Source organism: Topomyia yanbarensis, chromosome 2, assembly GCF_030247195.1.
Source record: "Topomyia yanbarensis strain Yona2022 chromosome 2, ASM3024719v1, whole genome shotgun sequence".
In the NCBI taxonomy this organism is placed as follows: domain Eukaryota; kingdom Metazoa; phylum Arthropoda; class Insecta; order Diptera; family Culicidae; genus Topomyia; species Topomyia yanbarensis.
Window position 1 is genome coordinate 308,110,872 of NC_080671.1, and position 22,325 is coordinate 308,133,196.

Consider the following 22,325-nt stretch of genomic DNA (forward strand, 5'->3'; position numbering starts at 1 on the left):
GCATAGAGAAATTACAGAATTTTGTTGAAATGATACATTATAATGTACAAAAGCTTTAATTAATTCGCTTCACGAAAAGTTCTGAAAAAATCGCAAAAAAAAAGCGTTTTTTCATGCTGAAACCTTTGGGAACTGCAAAACGAACTCTTAGGAGCTGTGATTTGAAATCAGAACTGCCATAGTCACAACTTTAAAACATGTTTTAGTGAAATTGGTGTCAAAGTCTTAGTTTATAAGCTTTGTAGCAAACTGTGATTACCTAAATCATACATTTGTTGTTAAATATATAGCAGAATTATCAAAGTTTTCCGCAAACGTGCTACTAGTGAGATGAATAAGAGAGTGTCTACCCTATGTACCAAATATAACACACCATCAATTTTAGAAAAAAAAATAAAAAAGGTTCATAAGAATTGGTAAAAATTGGAGAAAATTGCAAGTGAAATCGCTAAATCACGTTGCGAAACTTAGAATTCATAACCATGTATCCGTTTTATATCATTGAAAAAACACCATTTTCATTTTTTGTGCAATAAAAGGACCGATTAACATGCAATAAAAGGACCGATCTGAAAAGTGTAGTAATTTTCATGTGCACTACCAGCGATATTCAGCAATTGTTTAAAACAATGTAGAATTTCACAGGAAGAATAAATCGAACAGTAAGTACAATGAAAAACCTTCCAACAGAAACCTGTTGGAACCTGGAATTCAATCTGGAAGATATATAATTTAATAATAGATATAGAATTTATCGGAGACCCGTAGCCCACCACAATGCGCTGTTGGATAGTAGAGGGATAAGGAAACGTTTATGCATTACGCCCGGCATATAGGCAATATGTACAAAACATTAGTTCCCTGCACGCAAGCTTGTATGCAAATTCAGACCACGCTGGAAGATCAGCAACGTAATTACGTAGATACCATAACAGTGATCAGACAGCTCTGAGTAGTTTCATACTATTACAGCCCGAAACCGATCTCAACAGAAACTTCTTACAACTTAACTTTCATGAACATTGTATGTGTACTGCATCAAATAGAGATCTGGTGCGTATGAGCAGGACATGACGATAGTAATGATTGACTGTTGATTTCTTCGGCAAATTTTGTTTTTTTCTTTTATGGTCATTCAATGAGTGATCTCAAATGACTGGAGTTTTTATGGAAGATCAACAAAAAGTCGCATGGTATCATCCCCCATTCTCCCTACTGTAACAAAACAAACAAAATTCAGGCAGTCTTGATGGAAAAGAAACCATTTCTTATTTGTTCACTGTCAACAAATGAGTTCGGTGAGTAACAGATTCGATACATCGTCTCAATATACACCTCATGCCTCTGTAAAACCTAGTTGTTTATGGACCTACTCTAAGGACATATTAAGCTGATGTATTTGCTTTTGTTAACTACAATTATTAGCAATTTAGAAGTTTTTGTTAAGGGAACTGAATTACTGTAGACAAGTACATGCCCAACTAGCTAGATTTACAAAGGAAAATTTTACAGCATTGGATGGTCCGTATATAGCACCCTCGGGCCTAGTTGTTCTCAACAATATTCTATTTATCATCCGTTATTAACATTTCTTCCAAATTGTTCCAAAAAAAACGAAAATATGTGAGAGAATAAGAAACTTGTAATCAAGAAAGACAATTACTCAAATGCTAGCAAAATAAGTATTAAATTATAAAAAAAAACCAGCAGTGTCATGTAGATTTCTAGAACATAGTCTTCAACTGATGGACGAGCTGGACCAGTTCCTGCTCATTCAAGGCACGTCCCTGGGCTTGGACACGGGCATTCATTTCGTCCAGAGTGGCCTGAATAAACTCGCGCATAGCGTTCGAAACAACGTTTGTGATGGTGTTGTTAAACACAGTGGTGATGATACTGACGAATATGTTGGTCAACCAGTCCACAAGTACGTTGCCACGGAATCGGATGTTCAACGAGCTACAGAGAAAAAAAGGAATGAAAATGAAATCGTTTAGATTATAAGAAATATAAATGAAAACTCCCTTTGCTGAAAGGAGGAATCTGCTGTTTCATAAACCCTGGTCGCATCTTTCTTGCTGGCAGCGGAAACCAAAGAGCTACGTAGGAAATGAGTCAGGAAAGAAGACGAGGAAATAAAAAAAATCTCGCCATATCCTATCTCTCAACGCTTCACTCTAGCCTTCTAATAAAGTGATATGAGATATCACTCATACAAGCTGCCCTTATTGAGTTGAAAGTGAAAATTATCAGGCAAACGAGCGAAGAAAACTTTTATCATAACACTCTTCTCGTTCCAGCATCGGTTTTCTCAAAAAACTTTTTTTCTGGTGCTGTTGGCCAAACATTTGGCGTAGAACACGTATAACGTATATTATATACATATTCAAAGCTATAAGCTGTACGATTGGTATCATGTCTCTTCGGGATAAAAAGTCGACGATGGACCGGTCCGTGCCGTACATGAGACTAGCTGGTGATATGAGTTTTTATGAAATGGACCTGGGCCGTAAAAAGTTGTTATCGCTTTCAGGGGTCGTCGAGACTGTATCACAAAAATGTATTTAACACGTTCAACGTACGTGAAAATTTAGTATCCTGATGGCAAAACAACTCCACCTTTGGCACAGGCATGACTGCACCGCTGCCTTTAAACAGAAAACCCGGTTAACACAGCGTTGAACCATACAGCCAGCAAGGAGGCAAGAGATGCAAACTTTTTCGGACGTTTTTACAGCAACGTGTGTTAAGCTTGGAGTTTTCCTTCGGTTGTTCGGGGAATATTAAAGTAAACATGGGTGAATATTTTGGTTAACTTTCACATTGTTTAAAGCCTTGTAGCTATAGTTAATATTGTGTCGGTAGGAAACGGCATCAAATAGCTATTCTACCAGCAACAGGCCAAATTTGAAAACCGTATCCATTGAAGATTTAAAAATGAGGGTATTCGTTTTAAAATGTGGTATTATATAATATAAACGAATGAATACATGGATGGATATAAAGCGTTACACTTACCCCATGTTTGTCAATCTGAAGTCTCCCAAATATATGAAGAAATTATTTAGATTGATAATGAACTCGGACTGGAAGGTCATTGTGGCAACGTCAACGTCAACCCAGCCGCTCGGTCCAAGATCCATAATGTGGGCTGAGTAGTCATATGTGAACTGAAAAAAATGAAGACAATCAATTAACGGAACCTCAGCGCAAAACTTTCTTTTGGGATCCACTAAATTGTCGGTCCGATTCTGTATGGTAATATAATCTGTCGGCTCGTGCAAGCTTATGTTGAAATATTTCAGCAATCTGATAAACATACACACAGGCTTATAGGCTTTTTGGCTTTGATGAATAAATTATGGGAAGCGGTTACAAAGATGTAAACTACTATATTCGGTCCCTGTACAGCTGACGCCAAAACTAAATAAGTTTTTGAATTATTCATTTTCTGACTGGATCAGTTAGCAAATTATAAACTAAAGTTGCATAAGGAGTCAAATGCGTTTGCTATCTGTTGTGCTCATTACTAAGTAATGAAGTACATTATTCGAAAATTTATGAAAGTGATACATTTACATGTCAAAACCCAAGGATTTATTCGATAAAATGAGCTCAATGATAATGAAAATTTCAACTTTAGTATTTCTAACCAATCAAATATAAAGTGGATCAGGCCGGTCCGTAATTCGCAAGGGGAAGGTTTTGATTTTGTATGTTTCTTATCTTGACATTTTTTTTTTTTTCAAAAATCAGAGGGCTGAATCTTGTGTATCAATCGACTCAATTCAACAAATCAGTTATCGAGGAGGAATCGTCAACAATCACTGAGAGTTGTTGTTCATTTTCGTGAGTCGTTTAGCTTTTTCCGCTTAGTTGCCGTTGCTAGTTCGCTGATTGACCTTTTCTGTGTAACTGGTCTACTAACAACTGTTTCTAACATTGGAACTTTTAGAGACGTGAACTGATCCAGAGATGCCGACCAACTTGAAGCACATCCCTCGCAAAATGGCTTGCATGTACCGAGCTGCAGAGAAGGTGGCGGAGGGACCAACAAAGTAAAACGGGTTTTGGAAAAATATCCCTTCGCAGGAGTAGACTAGATCCACCGGCCCGACGCAGCATCGGGTTCGGGTTATCAAGGAGCCAGAACCAGAATCGCTGAACCGACTTCGATACCCTACTCGTGAGTAAGCTAGATCCACCGCCGGGAACTAGATCGAGTTGATCGGGACAAAGCGGGAGCTAAAAGGCTCACGAAAACAAGCACCAGTATCAGGATAAATCCACCAATAAGGCTGAGAGCTACATGGCTCAAAACAGCGAGTATCGGTGTCAAAATCTCAGCCAGAGTAGGGTGACTTAACCACCGGATTTACTACCTGAGTAGATAGCGACAAGTGACTCACAGAACGACTCACTGAAACGAGAACTAAATGTCGACGTATTAGATGAAGACGAAAAGATCCATTTCATGGATCAAGTGTAGCTCTGAGATAGCTGCGGATAACTCCTGAGCAAAAGAAAGAGGTGCGAAAAAAGCACAACTGGCTCCACTACGAAATAATACATTGATGCAGTTCGGTGGAGAAGAAGGGCAATAAAGTAGTAATTGATTAGGCACGGAAGTGATTCGTGAGTTCCATACAGTGCACAGTGGTCCATATTGCAAATTTAGCAATAAAGAGTTGGCTCGAGACAAAACAAAACAAGACTTGTAAAATGGGATTTATAATATTGGTAGTGAAACCCAAAACATATTTTTTTCAACTATTTTGTCACAAAATGAAGATTGTGTATCATTTTCCCGCAGGCATGTTTTTTTTGAAAGGGGTCCACAACCGGAAATCTATCTCCCGTAATTTTTTACCAAGAGCTTAAAAGTTTTGTTTCAATTTTTTATACAAATTCTCCTTGATAAAAGCTATTTACTACACCCCTCAGTAAAAGCTATTTACTACATCCCTTAGTAAAAGCTATATACTACAACCCTCACTCCTCAGTGAAAGCTATTTACTACAAAACGAAGGAAACAGGCACAAAGAAGTTCACTTTACCATACCAGTTTACCTGGGTTCTGTTGCTACTAAACAAAGCAGAAAATTTTATACGTTTAAATCAATTCTCTGTACTTACGGCAAGTTGTCTTAGGGTCGCTCCAACATTCACTTGAAGTAGTTTTCCGTCGTAGTGCATTACTGCTGGTCCGCTGCGGACTACGCTTTGAATGTTGTGGAAAAGTCCATTTGTAAGCTCTAGCTCTCCATGATAGGTGATTATAATCGGTGTCTGATATACATAATGGAAAGTCACTAACAATAGACTCTTTTTCATACATGAAACGTCTTACGTGCTGAAATCCTTCTACTACATCTGGCAGGTCAATTGGTATAAAGTTTTCATTAAGCCAAGGCCCCACTTGCATCATTATAATATCGACGTAGTTGTTCATATTGGCAGACATAGGCAAATTGTTCCGGGACCTGAAAAAGTTTGGTTTTGTTGCATGAACTCATCGAGTTTTCTACTGGCATCACTCAAATTGTGTGTAAAATAATAATAATATCTATTGTTAAGTTATTCCAATAGACTTTTATATTTTACTTGTTTGAATAACTTTCTGAAAGTACCGAAAGTTTTTTATTCATTAACGTTTTAACAATCGCATTTGGTTGTAATATTGAAACTTAACCATTCTACCAATAGCACAATTGTTCACTGTTCATTGGTGTATGTTAATGTATTCATCTCAAGGAACAGATATTCTCGATAAGGTTTCGATACACTATTATTTTTTGCCTTTCTCATCTATAAAGGTTATGCAATCGCCTTAAAAATCGTCAACCTAATCCCGGCCCAGAGGGCCGAGTGTCATATGTGTATGTATGTGTGTGTGTGTATGTGTGTATATGTGTATGTGGAAAAAATATCACCTCTGTTATTCAGAGATGGCAGGACCGATTTGCACAAACTTAGTCTCAAATGAAAGGTCGGCCCATCGGCTGCTATTGATTTTTTGTTGATCGGACTTCTGGTTCCGGAGTTACGGGTTGAAGAGTGCGACCACACAGCAAATTCCCATATAAACTGAAATGAAAAATTCTCAAAGGGGGGGTTAAGGAAAAATTTCAAAATCGAATTTGTATTTTGGATGCCAAATGACTTTAAAATGCATGAAATGTTGAGATTTGATGTAACCTCAAAAAAAATTTTTTGACGGAGATTGACTTTTTTGACTTTGGCACATTTTTGCCTTTCTCGTATAGAAAGGTTATTCAATCACTCTAAAAATCGTCAACCCAATCCCGGCTGTTTGGATTGTATAGGCTTAGGTAGGAGTCATGCAGTAAGGGGTTGCTACTTTAAAATTATAGCTAGTTTAAAATTTCTTAACGGATCTTCCTCCTTGATTCGCCGCTGGTTTCAAGCGATGTTTCAGTGTCGATACATAGTATCTCAAAATCGTGGTTGTCGATCTATTGTATGTACTATGTGCAAATCGTACTGAATATGTAATATACATTTCCACCATTGTATTGAACATAATGAGCCATGGAACCGTAGTTTAGACAAATGAGAAAGGCACAATTGCACCACTAGGTGTATTAAAACAGGTTTTTTTTCTTTCTCTTTATACATACATTGAATTTCAGATGCAATCTAGCAAGACAAAATGAAGCCCCTGAAGATTTGAGATCTTCGTCAAAGTTTGTTCAACAACAGTTTACCGTTTTATCTCAAACAGAGCAGAATCAAAACAATTACTGTGTTATAGACATCGGAGTATCAGGCAAACAATTTAAGCATTGTTCATTATCTAATGCATAAAAGTGTTACCTTTACCTACTGTATAAAATAGTGATGAGTATCAACACACAGCAAGAACAAGCCCCACTGCGGATGAATTATTTCGCTATTGACTTTTCGAATGGTCCCGTAAAACCAGATACACGAGAAGTGGAACAGTTGATAAAATTTGCAAATTTAGCTCAATCTAGAAGGAGTAAACACCAGACAAATACAGCATGGAAAGCATAGTGTGCTGATTATGTTCAAGAACATTAACCAAGCAGAGTCATTTGTTTCGCGCAACACCATGCAGCACACCACCGAATGCGACAACGTTGACATCAGTATCCCGGTATATATAGACAACGACTCTATAGAAGGTCGTTTAAATGATTTATCTCCTCGCATCCTTGATTAAAAAAATATGTCAAGATACGGAAAAGTGGATTCAGTCACAGCTGATACTTGAAGGTCATTCTTCTCGAGTGTTCATGCGGTGAGAGTGCATCCAATCAAACCAAACCCTTCATAACCATTTTATGCAGGCCAACCGGCAACCAAAAATGCTACTTTTAGCAGGAAAGGCTGGTCACGTACCAGGGGCAGATTCATAGATATATGTCAATTATACGATGAAACACGAAACACACCACGGCAAAACCTTGCGCAAAAGCAGCGAAGGAAATTCCGCTCACTACTATTTACGGATCTGATATAAACAAATATTCACACAACAACAAGGATGCATAAAATCGTTCAACTGAAAATCTAAAGGATCTTTCTACTGACACTTCATCTCAACTGAAACATAGTTAGAAATTGGGCGGTAAACCCTATCATTTTTTTTTATTTCGATTATAGAGGTTTAACCTTAAGATCGCCTCTTCGGGTTAGAAAAATCTCTTATGAAAAATTTCTAACCCTATGTGTGGGGTCGGGACTCGAACCCAGGTGCGCTTGCCAACTACGCTACGTCCACCCCACTATAAAAATTATTCATTTCCGCTTTCTGTAATCGTTATCAGACACTGTAAAAATTGAAAAACTAGAAGATTTCCAAAAAGAAAAAGTTTAAACTGATATCAAAATAAGATTTCAATTTGATGCTTGATATCAAAATATGTTGTATATTTGCTGTAATTTTGATGTTGGACTATGCTCGGGGAAGATACAACAAATTGCCCAAGATATGGAATGTGCGCCTTTTGCTCATCTTTCGTACACACTTGAAACTAAATTGAACTAAATTTGAAAAGTTAAAAACAAATTAGCTTATGCATGATTTTTTTAATGGATGAAGTAGTCAACTCATTTTACTTGACACCATTTTGGAATGGGCAATTGAATACTTGTTTTTGATGCGTTTTGCCTTTCTCATATAGAAAGGATATGCAAACTTAATTCAATTGGAAATCTTATTAGTTTTATTCTATTCTGCAAGTATTACGAGATGCACTGTTCACGCTAATTTGGTACAGAACTGACGAAGCGCTTCACCAAAAATTATATGCGCTCTTCAAGAATGTATGAAAGTACACTCAAAATTTCAGAAAGCTGAATTATTTCTCTCCCTTTTTTTCTTCTTTTCTTCCAATTCAACATGAAATGCATTACGAGGCCCACTAATTTAAATTGAATATTTGAATAGGGGAACCCGGGGCTATTAAGACAGTGGGGGATATTCGGACCCCCTCGATTCCTCAGAAAATAGCAAGACTTTCTGACTATCGTATATATTCGTGGAACCGCTATTCTGAAACATTAATTTTGAGAGCTGAAGTTGATTCTTTGTTCTTTGTAGAAAGGAGATATAAAGTGTTTTGCCATTCTCAAAACAAAAATCATTATAATGGAAAAACCGTGATTAAAGCAGCAAATTGAAGTGAAAAAATAAAAAGTAAGTATTTTGGAAAGCTCGAGGCTCCAATTTTATGGAATGATTTTTGTTTGGGTGAAAACAGAGATGTTTTCGAGACGCTTACCACTTTTGTGCGAAATGAGTGTACAGGGCTATTTGGACTCCCTATTTCGTCAACCACCGTTCAGCGGCTTGCGGCTGCGCACACCATTGCACACCCCACAGCAAAGAAAATACAGGGGCCGCCAATCTGCAGCATTGACACACCAGATTAAATTTTTGTAAAGCAATTTATTTTTTTTGCTTCTTAAGGAGTGTCTCTTATAACTAATTCTTAGGTAAACATAATTCCATTGTAAAAAAATTTAAGAAAAATGACGGTCTGAATTGCCCCGTAGGGAGGTCCGAATTACCATTACATTGTAAAAGGATGGAAAAACGTAGAGGTTTGCAAATCGTCGCCTAACGCTGCCATTTAGTGGCAAAATGAATCTGAGTGGAAAAATGAAATGAACCTTTTATGGCACCAAAATGTAGCTGAGGTTTCAAACTAACAATTAGGACTTTTGACCGGTAACTTTGTTCACATCTATCCACCTAAAGGGGCGATTTTCTTAAGTAGGTCAGAATAGCCCCGGGTTCCCTTATATTATAAGTTGATTTGTAAAAATATGTCAGTTTATTTTTCAACATTGTGAGAGACGCACATATCTTGATCAAAACATATTTTTCGTGTTTCTGGTCCTGAACATGTTATGTTTTAAAAACACTTTAAAATTTACACAAAATTCATTCTGTGTGTGTGTTTATGCAATCCATCTCCTACTGACCGGCAGTGCTTTCTTGGAAGAAACTTGTCTGCATCTATCCATAGATCCATAGATGTACATATGTTTAGCCCTGGAGATGAAAGGCGATAGCTCTACTGTGCATCCAACGACCCATTTCAAGAATGCCTGTTCATACACGTACATTCAGAGGCCGTCTTCGTATACTATAAGCTCCGCGCGAATACTTCCACGTATTAATTGGATATGTGCATTATATTCGCACTTCCAGAATGAAAAATAATATTTTTGATTCTGGCACGTATTTACAAGAAGGTAAAATATATAAACATTGAAAAACACAAAACGATCTCAACAGCGTGTTGCTCTGACTTCGTTAATTGATGTGTGAAGTTTACACAAAATTCATTCTATACTTTTAATCGGTCCTACGGTATCGATGGTATCATCGAGTATACACATAGTTTGCAATAATCATCAAACTTAGAGATTCCATTAATTGAACTTTTCGAACCAAACACAGCACTCCGCCGTAAAATCAGTTATCAAACTGTATAACTGTTGAATGCAAGTCACGATTATTATCTTCAAGCGTCGTACAGCTCTCGTTCGATAAACTTTTTGTGGTAATAGCCATAACACTCACATTTCATTCTCGCCACTTTCCGATGGGCCATCGGCCAGAGCCAGAACGCTCATCAATGCCAATAACAGCACACCAACCAGTTTCATTTCGCGGGGATACATTCAACGCTTCAGTATGGAAAGTACAACGAAAATCTGAAACGGTAGCAATATTGCTCACTTGTATTTATAGAAGATCAATAACCAGAATAGAGATATCCCAAGATAAGCTGTTAATGCCATGGTACAATGAGATAAGAAGCAGCTGCGCTGGAATTGGCAAAAAAATAAAAATTGATTAATGGTAGTTTGACACACCTGAAGCGAAAACAAAAGCGATTTGAAACAATGCTGGACACTAAAGGAGCAATTGGGTTGTATTGCCTTTTACATTTCTTTGGGATTATCAGTGTTCATTTAAGTTTCCTCCTAAATAAAAGCTGAAGTAGATTTCCCTCTAAATCAATACTTAGTTTTTGCTACAAATTGTAGGCGAATGGATGAAATCTAGCAATAATTTTGTTTGCTATTTTTTCTTTCATATTAAAATGCATTCATTTAAGTACTATCTGTGCAATGCGCCTACCCTATTCGTATTATAGCCCCCCCCCCCTTTTATTGATTTGAGCCATATTTGTTCAACATATCGGCTCAAATTGGCGGACGAAAAATGGGGCACCCGCTTCGCTGCGTTCAATCACAAGAATTTGCGAGTAATTTTTGTTATTATACTGGTTCCTAGGAACGCGGCAAAGATACTGCAACCAACTAATTACTTATAGACGAGTAGCACCGAGTGGGGGAAGAAATCCTGTGAGCGAAATGACTCGCAGAGTAAACGGCATGTTCGCATCTGAAGAATATCTGTTAAAGTTGAGTAGATTTGCCGTCAAAGATTATACGAATAGATCGCGATATAACTGGGAGCCGAATGACTCACAAAATTGGCAATGAACTCGGTTGAAATTCCATCGCCGAGTTAATCTCAGTCGGAGCAGAGTAGATGGAGAATCTACTCCGGGGACTATCGAAATACGCTAAATAGTTTAACGTACGCAAAGAAGCTGAATATCTCTATGAAGGAAGTGCATCGCAATGACTTGAAAGAAGAAGATGAAGTCTTCTATTGGGTGTTATCGACAGGGATCTAAGAGACACAAAAGTGGTTACGTCATAAATTCAAGTACATATTGTTTGGGACTCAGAGTATGGCCATTGGATAACACTTTTGTTGAGAGCTACAAGGTTCAAGGAAAAACGAGGTAGCGGATGGGGGTCATAATATCACACATGGAGCCATATAGAACTCACTGGGAATGTTCTGATTGATTTTGGTGATAACTTATGGCGAGAAACCTAGATTTTTCTGCAGGATAATGCCGCAATACATTCCTCAAAACGAGCAAAATCTGCTCTTGCTTCACGAAACATCGATGTCTTGGAATGGCCTGCTATCTGCCATGATCAGAACCCAATAGAAAACGGTATTTAGTTTTAGCGTATATTTGCAAAAGGACGACAATTCGCTTCAGCAATTCAACAAACGTGGACATAAATCGTCACCTGGAATGATTTGTTGAATCCATGTCACGACGTCTAGTAGTTGTTATTGGAGCTCTAGGAGTATAAAAAAGTATTAAATTCTCAATTGGTCGGTGTTAAGTCAGACCGGACTAAGTCGCAAAACACCAAAAAATGAGTTAATGATAGCACTTGATAAAGAATATCTTCAGCTACATTCGACTTTTTCCAGATTTGAAATATGTGACAATAAGCAATAATTATGGCAAATAAAAATTTCAAATTATAATGTGGGGTGCTGCGATTCAAACTTTAAACTCGCTTTTCTCGAAATCAATAAATTGTCACTTAGTCCGGTCTGATCTAACACCGACCAATTGAAGTCTATATTTGTGATTAATAATGGTTGATTCGGTTTTGTACGGTATAATTATTTCATATTAGTTGTTTGAAAATTAATTCATTTTAAAATAAGTAACATAACAATAAAGCCAAAATATAATCCACGTGTCTTGTTTTAGTACAAAGTATCACACAGAAATCGATTTTACTATGATTTGGGGCGTAGAAGTATAATTTTAATGATTTGATGGCTTCCGGTATACTTATATCTCGCAATGTAGTTCAACTGATCAGCATCCCTGGATCGATCCATGCCTGGACAGAGTTCGATAGAAGGGTCAACAGTATAGAGGTGCAAGTGCGGTGTCCCGCCCCAAAGCAATATCTAACGATGCAGATACAGTGAATCCAAGAATTAAGCACACACCTGAGATGAGATTTATTTATCTATTATTTTGGGATTGCCAAAAAAAAATTAATTTTCGGTAATTTCAAACAACCGCCTTTAATTTGCCAAAATGGACTGTATTCCGCAATTTTCCAAAATACTTCGCCTTATCAGCTGAATCCATGTAAATTAACAAAGTCTTCAGATGTAAAATGTTATTGTAAGCAATGAACTGCTTTTTAGGCAGCAAGAGTGTTTAATTTTTCAGAGCCGTAGCAACATAAAGCTTTGCCCCCTCACGCGTTTTCTGTCGCACCACGCATGTTTCTCATATACGAAATAGATACAAGATTGAACTTGAAGATTAATCAAATAAAAAGCAATAAAGAGAGCTTTTGTATAGTTTATACTGTGCTAATTAGTATCGGCACGAAACTTAACCGCCGCAAATTGTCACAACACAACAAGGCACGGCGCATGTTTGTGTTGGTGGTTACCCAGTGGGCGATATCTAGCAATTATTCCACCGACCAGATTGTGGTCCAGTGGAACGCCGACGTCGATCCCATTCCGCTTGAAACAGGCATTTGCCAGAACAGGCACAGACAGACAGATAAAGGTAGTTCGGTACAATCTCTTCCAAAAGACCATGTTGCAGGTGCAAACTCTTAGCAACGTTGTTGTGATGCTCGGTATTGGCTGCGATGACTAGTGCGCAGCAACCTGCCATAATGTGGTCGCAGGTCTCGTGCGGTGAATGGCACATCCGGCATATGTCCTCGACGGCTTGGTGGCAAACATACCACCTGTGATTCCTCGACGGCATTATCCTGTCATGGTTGGCAGTCATGTCGGACTCGATCGCAAAGAGAGCTTACCTCGCTTGAACCGCAGGTTAGATGCAGCCTTGTCGACGTACGGCTGCTCCAACTGGTGTGGATGGGCGCCGTGCACAGCTTTCTGCTTCCACTCTGCAATCTTCTCCTGCGTAGTCAGCAAATTGCAGTTAAGGTTGCTTGGTATACTCCCTGTCGATTGGCATTTTTCACAAAGTATTCACGCAGTCGTAGCACCTGCGCTACATATATTGCCTGGATGTTGTATTCCTTATCCTCCTTCATACCGTGGCAATGTGAATCTTCCCAGCGCCGTCTGAGAATGGCGCATTCCCGCTAATTTTAAACGCCTTCCTCTATTTGATGACGCCCAAACTGTAGGTCAACACGGGGACAGCAAACGTATTGATTGCTCTGACTTTATTCCCCCCGTTCAGGGAAGATTTCAAGATGCAGTTCACTTGACTCAAGAACGTTATTTCGGAGTTTAAGCTTGATGTTGGTGTGCCGAATCCGATATACTTATACGATTCGCCACGAATCGTGTCCCGAATTATCTCGCCTTCGTCGATCTCGCAGCCTCCCGTGTCGACCAATCGCACCTAGTACCTGAACAGATCCGCATTTCAGTAGACCAAACGCCATGCCGATGTCGCCACTAATTCTCTCGGCTAGTTTGATGACTACACCCAATCATTCTGTCGAGTCAGCAAAGATCTGGATACCGTCTACGTAGAAAGTATGGGTCATCTCTTCCGGTGAGCTTTCTCTATACCTTATCTGATAGTCATGCCCGTTTTGATTGAATGTCCTACTGAGCAGGACAAAAGAATCATTTTGAATGTTCCCCCTCAAGATGCGGAGCATTCTAGACCGCAACACGTCTTTCCCACTTCTGAGCTGAGCAGTGTTGTCATCTCCCTCTCCATCATCTGCCGCAGGAACCGCAGACTACAGGATCAACTTTATACATATCTCTTCTGTTCCTCTGTCAGGATGCTATTTTTCTCACAGTGGGCCTTTACATAAGTAGTGATGAATGTGCTCATAATCTTATGCAGACTTGTTAGACAGGTAATTGGAAATTGGGAAGGAGAATTGTAGTACCACTGGTGATAAAGCGAGGCGGACGATAAGCGAGGTTCGCGTAACCCCCAATTCCTAAGGTACCGCGTACCCTCGCGTACATAATTGATTTCGACGGAGACAGCTGACATCTCGTCGATTTCTTCACCTGCTCATTTCTCCTCGCGCCTTAGCCACGGTTGCCCTTCGCAATATTGTCCGGGGGCCTCCCAAATACTGGTCAAAAGCTAGTGACATCGCTGACCTTCGCTGCAATTGAGCTTCTTGTGGCTGATTTGGTCATAGAAGTCATTTTGATAAGACACTATTACTGTATTAGTGTGTCGCATTTTTTCGTCAGCTGGTGAGCTCCTAGTATGCGAAGCTCAGTGGAAGCAATAATCGCACATAATTTCGTCGATTTTTTGCCGTCTATGTATGCGGTCAACCATCCAATAGCGGCACGGTTGTTCGATATCCGACTCTCCAATCTCTGCTGTGGTTGATTCTGACTTTTTCCGGTGATGTTGAGACGGATCCCCTTTAGGTGTAAGTCGGTATCCTAAACATCTTACGGTTGCCACTGCAGCACAGAATTGGAAGCACGTTACCATTCATGATCTGAGGTTCACAGGTAAACTTTAAAGAATACTGCAGCTTCGTGATCCTGGGGTGCGACATTGTACCCGTGTCGCGACGTCGCCTCATCCACATTAAAGCAAATCGCGTAGTAGCTCTTTTTTCCTTTTCCTTAACGACTAAGAGTATTTTTTTTGTTTTATCTTGTAACGAGCGAGACGAAGAAGGAAGAAAGTTTAGAACAGCGTGGAATAATGTCATGTGAGTAAGCTTAAAGTTTACCGACGACGTAATTGCTACGGCTCTGTAATTTTTTACGATTTGATAGTGGTGAATTTATTGTTAGAAAATCTGTAATATTTTATTTGGTAAAAAATATCGTTAGAAACACAGTTTTGGCAGTACAAACAATCAACAATAGTTTATAATACGACGGATTTGTGAAAACCCAGCTTGTATGGAACAAAACCGAATAGGACAATCCAAATTTATTCAAAACAAACATTCCAAAATTGGGTCTAAAACTTTCTAACAACAGCAGATGAGCCGTCAATACGGATATTTTTTGGTCCAAGTAACAAAAAACACAGAGCTTAAAATACTCTCAAAAACAAATCCTTAAGCAACCATAAACGACGAATATACCTACTCATAACAATTGGAAGGCCTAAGCATGTCTGTTACAATGTTTTCTTTATAACACAGGAATTGACAAGGTTACATTTCGGCTCAACAATGAAAACATTCCTTATCTAGAGCTCATTAGATGCACCCGTACTCCCTCGCCCCTTGCTCTATCCACACTCCAGTTGTTCTTGCATGTTTGTCGTTGAGAGAAAGGTTCGCTCGACATCTCAAAATATGTCTGAATGTTACAAACCGGACAATATTGGCGCTGATAGGACGTTCGATGCTGTTAGTGACCCGTACACTTAATTTTGGAATATTAATTTTGGATTCAATCGTATTGTACGCTTTACATCCTGGTAATAGTAGGAATCAATGATCCTTCATATCATGACTTATTTGTAGTTCAACCTTAATTATTTCCAATGGAAAAAATGCATTACCCAATTTGTGCTTAAGGAAACCGAACCTTGAACAGAAGGATTATGATGTTTCGTGTTTCGTCAGTAACTGACACTAACTTGTCGCCAGTCAGACGGTATCCAAATTAACACCAAATTGGCGCCAGTTAGACACTAAATCCAAATAGTTAATGCGACGCGTGCGAACGCCCAAAGCAGCTAGCAGGTACCGAGTTATATCTCCGTTAGCGAAGCACAGAAGCTCAGAGTCGTCAACGAGTATAGTTTTACTATTAAATCACGGTCTCGCAGATTTATTACAATAAATTGGATAAAAATATCAATTTCTCTCCACTTATTCATTATTTTGCTTAAATCGCATTCAAATCGCGAAAGATCAAATATTCTTACTACCAACCAGCAGCTCATTGCTTACAACAGCATTTTCCAAATGAAAACTGCGTTAATTAGCAATGAATTTGGCTGAAATTCGAATCAATTCGATAAACTTAAAAGTACACGCTCAATTTCGATACATTTAAAGGGGCATATTTTTACATTGCTTAAATTTGAATTTTAAATTTAATTTTGTTTGCAAACTTCGTCTGAGCTAAAAACTAAACGAATAGGTTACTATAATAGATAAACAAATATCATCACTGGCGAAGGTTCAATTTTGAATTTTGCTGTATGCAGATACAGAGAAAAACGAGATTTAGATTAAGTGAATAAAATATGGCACAACTACGAATCGGTGTAGTCTTTTGAAATTTTCCCTCCGCTTCAAATATACAAACTCCTTCCATTCAAATATCGTCCTTATGTTTTTTTCAAAAACTCCCACTTTATGAGATCGTTCGAACCTGGATTTTTTCAATAACCTATCACTGTCAGTATCGCGCTTTCTATTTACATGGAATAAAGATAAATCTTCAACCAGAAGCGGATCCAGAAAAAAATTTCAGAGGGGGTTCGAAATTTCGATTTTGAAATGTTCATTGTACAATTCGTAATAAGTAATACCCTTATTTAATAAAAATCAGTTTTGGTGGTCGAATCTGGTCTGGAATGATTTTGAGTTTAAAACGAATTAAAATAGAAACTATTTTAAAGATTCTCAACATGTTAAAAAAATTTCGGAGGGGGTCCGGTCCCTCAAGACCCTCCCCCTGGACCCGTCACTGTCTTTAACCTTCCAAAAATGTTAACTTTTTATAGCGAATAAGGTGTTAGCGCTCATATTGACCCAGAATTCAAATCCAGACACATTTTTCAGCTAAATCTTAATGTTTTTGTAGTCAAATTGTTTTATAGAGCTTCAATTTTTAGTTTTTAGTAAATATTACCGATTTTGACTCGGTTGGCCAATAGGAACCTGTGCGGAATTGTAGTCGGCTAGGTTACATGTTTTGTAAACAAAAACTCTCTGAACCCAAATAGCCGGATGTGGGAGTGTAGCCCAAAAATGTTCATGGTATCAGCGTAATCGTCTGATTCTTCATTTATTTGAACAACAGATTTTCAATTGGCTAACAACCACCAATGACACCGGTCACGAAACTCTGCTGCTGTCTGAGCCTGCGCAAAGCAAACCACAGCACAATACCTTTATCTTGTGTGCATTGTCTTAAGAACAAAGAAACCGTTCGATCTACTATTACCTCTTCCAATTGAGCATCCATAAATGACGTAGCATCATATAGGTGGAGAGGGGAGTTTTGCATTTTGTGATGATGTGTAACGAGAGGGGGATAGGGTCATGTCATACTACGTAGCTTTTTTAAAGGGGAATAGAGGTTGACCTGTTGTCACGAGTCACGACAATCTTACCCGATTCATCTAATTAACATCGTTTTTATTCTTTTTTGATTCTTTAACCGGAACAAGGGGGGAGCTATCGTCAAGCTACGTAATTACCAGGGGGTATTTAGAGGTTTGTGACGAAATGCTACGATGAGGGAGGGGGTGTTAAACATCACTCAAAAAATGCTACGTCATTTATGGATGGTCCCTAATAAGTGAATTTGACAAAAAAAACGCTGCTTTGATTCAACACCGCTGTTGTTGACTTGGGATTTCGTTCTACACAACTGAATCTTCGTGAGATGCAACATTTTATGAAAGTATCCAATGTATACTATACATTAAGATTAGGTTTAGGGATGTTAAAGTTATACCAAGCAAAAATATTCGCTTTGCAGAACAAATAAGTGACACTATTGAAATGAAGATCCCATTGTACATAGAAAATGACTATATAGATCCTCCTACAAATACCGCAGCCATGCGACACATCATGGAACACTTTGTACAGAAGATACTGCGGAGAATACATCGCAACCAATTGCCCACACATCTTCGGCAAACCATCCCGAAACACAGTCCTCAATACCATCACCAGAACCACAACCGGTTGCCAAATTTGTGGCACTTGTTCAGGCCATAATAAAAACTGCAAAAGCAGTATCCAATGCTTCAGAATCAACTGCGAGGAAGCTAATACCAATGACAACAGCTTAACGCTCGTGACCCGTAAGGGCTATAGAAAAGGAGGAACATCTGATCGTGAACATGAAGACACCATAAACGATGATGACGATATTGACGGCAACAAAATGAAATAATCGACCCACAAGATACACTAGTCCAGTGGACAAATGTTTCCCCGCCGCGAAAGAAGGTCTCCCCGCGCTACAGATCATTTTTATTTTTACTTATTGCAATAATTTAATAATCGAATGGTATATGACAAACGCGACAGAGTGATTACATAACCTTTCTATATGAGAAAGGCAAAAAACAAGAGAATTTGTTATTTCAACCCTACGATATAGTTATTGAATTGGAAAGCTTCCGTATATTTAATAACACGTGGTGTACGGATAGTGTTATGGTGACGATAATAGCATTTCGAATTTTCACGAAGCATAGAATTAAATTCAGAACTGTATAGGCGGCGAATTTCCAGTAACCAAATAAAAGTTGTTTTTTTATGATCTCCTATCAACTATCCCTTTTGGCGTTTTGTAAATGTTACCAATAGACTCACGTGAAAACAATTTCAATGCAACAAACCCATCTCGTTATTATTTAAACAAATGCAATTGAAAGTGGAAACCAAAAAAAAAACTTCAGCGATCACCAATACTCCTAGTCTAGGTCATGCTGATCTCAACTGCCGTCAATAATAATTTACAAACCCCGTATCGATCTCTAGCTTCCACTGCAGCGGTCAATTTTACAACGGTCCATCGGTAATGCTAGTTATTTATACTTCTTGAAATGTAGGTACCATAGAAACTGTTGCTGTACCAGACCAGATAAAATAGTAATAATTTCCACATTCGCACCCTGCTCATGCAGCATCCATAATACGAAGCAACGGCAGTATTTATACTCGACAAGGATGCAAGCGGACATACAAAACCGAATGAAAGTGAAACTTATGGGGTTGGTGATGCAGGACAGAAAAAGCCAACTTACGGTGCAACTATGAAACTGTTCTGTAGAATAACACCGAAACCAAAAACTCGCGCCATTAATAAAGATTAGAACGTAAATTTATTAACATTTTTATCAGTTTACCTATATTAAATTCTCCACTTTGCGACTGTTGCTACTAACGGAGTCGACACTATCGTTACGATATTGATACCAACATGCAGACCTCTCTCATTCCTTCTTTCCATTAGACACAGAATAATCCGAACAGAGTTTTCTCCTGTTGTAATAAAATGCAATACTAAAGCCCGAAGTAGTGAAATATTTCAACTGAAAATCTCGCCATATGTATTCACAATTTCAGAGCAGCAAACCATAATGCTATCATCAAACACTTCACTACCGACTGTCATTCGCAATTTAAACGCATGTACTTGACTTGTACCCACGGCCTGGAATTTTGGTTCTCTGTCCTTTCTCTTATCTATGACTGTAACTTCGGATTATACCTACCCGAGAGGAACGGAAAATGTGTTTCCAGCAATGAGCAGTACCATTTCACCCGTCGACTGAACCGAAAGACGACAAACTAACAGAGAGTGGAATCACATAAAGATTTGTATGTAGTACCTAATAGAATTAGCTTTAATTTTTCCCTACCCATGCTTGCTCCATTATGCAAAGGGAAGCAAATTTAGCCAAGTCGGGAGCTTTCCAAATTCGCTTCACATTGAATTCTTTATAAGAATAACACATGTGGGCTACTGCTGTAAAAATAGACAAGCTTCTAATAAAAATGTGCTTATATTTGAACACAGATTTACTGTACAACCTCGTATTAATTAGAATTTAAGTATTATTTCTCCACAGTATATTGAAAAATCCCATATCTCCAGGCCATCGCTGAAATCGGTCGAGCACCCGCTTTTCAGAGGATTCTATTATCACTGCCGGCCCAGGGAGAGAAACGTACCCCCTACTCAGTTAGAAGGTGTTTAGTAGAAAGGTATTTTTTCTATGTTCCAATGCGGAACTTAAACTTCCATTTCCATGGACCTCGGAGTCTAGTCGTTGCTTACAGGACAGTTACAAGGTGTGCAATTCAAGAGAATGACACATACAGGTAAGATTTACATTCCCGTATTCACCCAGATATTTTTATATACAAATATTAACGGTTGCTTTTATTTTTTAGTTCTGAATATTTCAATGAAATACTTGATAAGTCAGATTGCCAAATAATGGAGTTTCGTTTCAATTCTACCATCTCAAATAATCTACAACGGTAAAATAAAACAATGTAAAATGAAACGCCCTCAACTAGCGGTAAACCTTAATATGTCTGCTCAATCGGAAATATGTTTGATGTTTATTTTACAATTTTTAAGATAATACGATTTGTTTTGGTGCATGATTTCTTGGTTTTGATATTTTTATTCCGAATATGTATGGCGTTGTGACACAGAACATTATTTCGATGGATTATTGTCGCTAGCCTTTTCAGTCAAAAGGTGTTTCAGTAGAAGAGGAATTCCACGAAGATCTGTCCTAAAATCTTTAAAATCGTGACCGACCATCTTAGATTCTGATGAAGCTTTACAGGTTACACCGGCATGCAAGACATTATTAACCACAGTTATTATGACACAAGAGCAATTTTTAAAAGGGCGTAGACGTTTCTACGTGCATTAATTTCAATTTTTTTTTTGTTCGATCACTCTCATATACCTTTATACTATCTGAGAATGAGTTACAGGGAATGAATACTTATTCACGAAAAAAATATACGCTGAAAAAAATGGTGTGTCATTTATCACACAAACAAAAATTTATGTTATAAATTTAAATTGCAAAAAAACTATTTATTTTATTTGTTTATGTTTTGTCAAAAAAACCTAAAGAGAAAAAAACATTTTGAATGTGATTGTATAATGGAGACCTTATCGGTAAAAAAGTTGTTCTAACTAATTCATACTAATTGGCATACAAAACTGTAATTTTATTAGTGAATTTAATTCTAAATATCATTTTAAACCAAAATACATTTAACAAATATCTTCCAAAATGCGATAGTTTTCGAGATATTTGGAATTTTGCACCAACAAATACAATTATTTTCATGTAATTATTCCCTTTTAAAAGTTATTCGCGTTACCGCATCATAAAATGTCAACAATCTAATGTTTATCGATTTAAAGACGTAATAGAAACTTTTTAGTGTATTTGGATCATGGAGAAGCTTTCAATAAAAAAGTTTTCTTAACAATGCAATACAATGTATACTATTTGCAGTCAAATATACAATTTTATATTTGAATGATTCTAAACGTCATTTGAAATCAAAATGGTCAATACAAAAATTTTCTTTAATATAGTATGTCTCGAGATATTCAAAATTTTGTTTTAACAGCACAATTATATTCGCGTTTCTCCATCAACAACAATAGGTTTTCTAAAAGACCAATAACATTTTCTATAACTTTCCCATTTACATCAAGACGATATTGTAAACCATTTGAAAGCTATACAAAAACAATCAAAATATTATCCTACCGTACGGTCTGATGATCAAAGTATATAGTGGAATCATATTTATACTCGACAAGATTGTTTTCATGTAGCTTTCAAATGGTTTACAATATCGCTTTGATGTCAAATATAAAGTCATAGAAAATGTCATTGGCCTTTTGATAAACCTATTGTTGTTGATGGAGAAACACGAATAATTTGTAAAAAGGTCATAATAAAACAAAATAATTGTGTTGTTAAAACAAAATTTAAAATATCTCAAGAATTACCACATCTCAGAATTTTTTTTATGACCATTTTGATTTAAAATGGCGTTTAAAATCATATTCAAAAATAAGTTCGAATACACTGAAAAAGTTTATTTTACGTCTTTAAATCGATAAACATTAGACTGTTGATATTTTATGATGGAGTAAAACGAATAACTTTTAAAAGTGCATAATTACACGACTTAATTGTTTTTGTTGGTGCAAAATTCCAAACTCAATTCGAAAACTATCGCATTTTTGAAGATTTTAGTTAAATGCATTTTGATTT

At 37.6% G+C, this 22,325-nt stretch overlaps 1 protein-coding gene and 1 long non-coding RNA gene across 2 annotated transcripts; one reads left to right on the forward strand and one right to left on the reverse strand.

Annotated features, from left to right (window-relative positions):
* Positions 1 to 1,634: 1,634 nt before the first annotated feature.
* On the reverse strand, positions 1,635 to 10,210 carry LOC131680049 (uncharacterized). Its single transcript, XM_058960779.1, has 5 exons — positions 10,082 to 10,210; positions 5,351 to 5,483; positions 5,137 to 5,289; positions 3,019 to 3,170; positions 1,635 to 1,959 (listed from the first exon to the last, which is right to left on the reverse strand). Exons 1-5 carry the CDS (start codon positions 10,180 to 10,182, stop codon positions 1,725 to 1,727), a joined length of 774 nt encoding a protein of 257 aa, XP_058816762.1. The 5' UTR covers positions 10,183 to 10,210; the 3' UTR covers positions 1,635 to 1,724.
* Positions 10,211 to 19,822: 9,612 nt separating this feature from the next.
* Positions 19,823 to 20,608, forward strand: LOC131680051 (uncharacterized). Its single transcript, XR_009303854.1, has 3 exons — positions 19,823 to 19,878; positions 20,114 to 20,382; positions 20,455 to 20,608. It is a non-coding gene; the product is annotated as an uncharacterized LOC131680051 (long non-coding RNA).
* Positions 20,609 to 22,325: the final 1,717 nt, after the last annotated feature.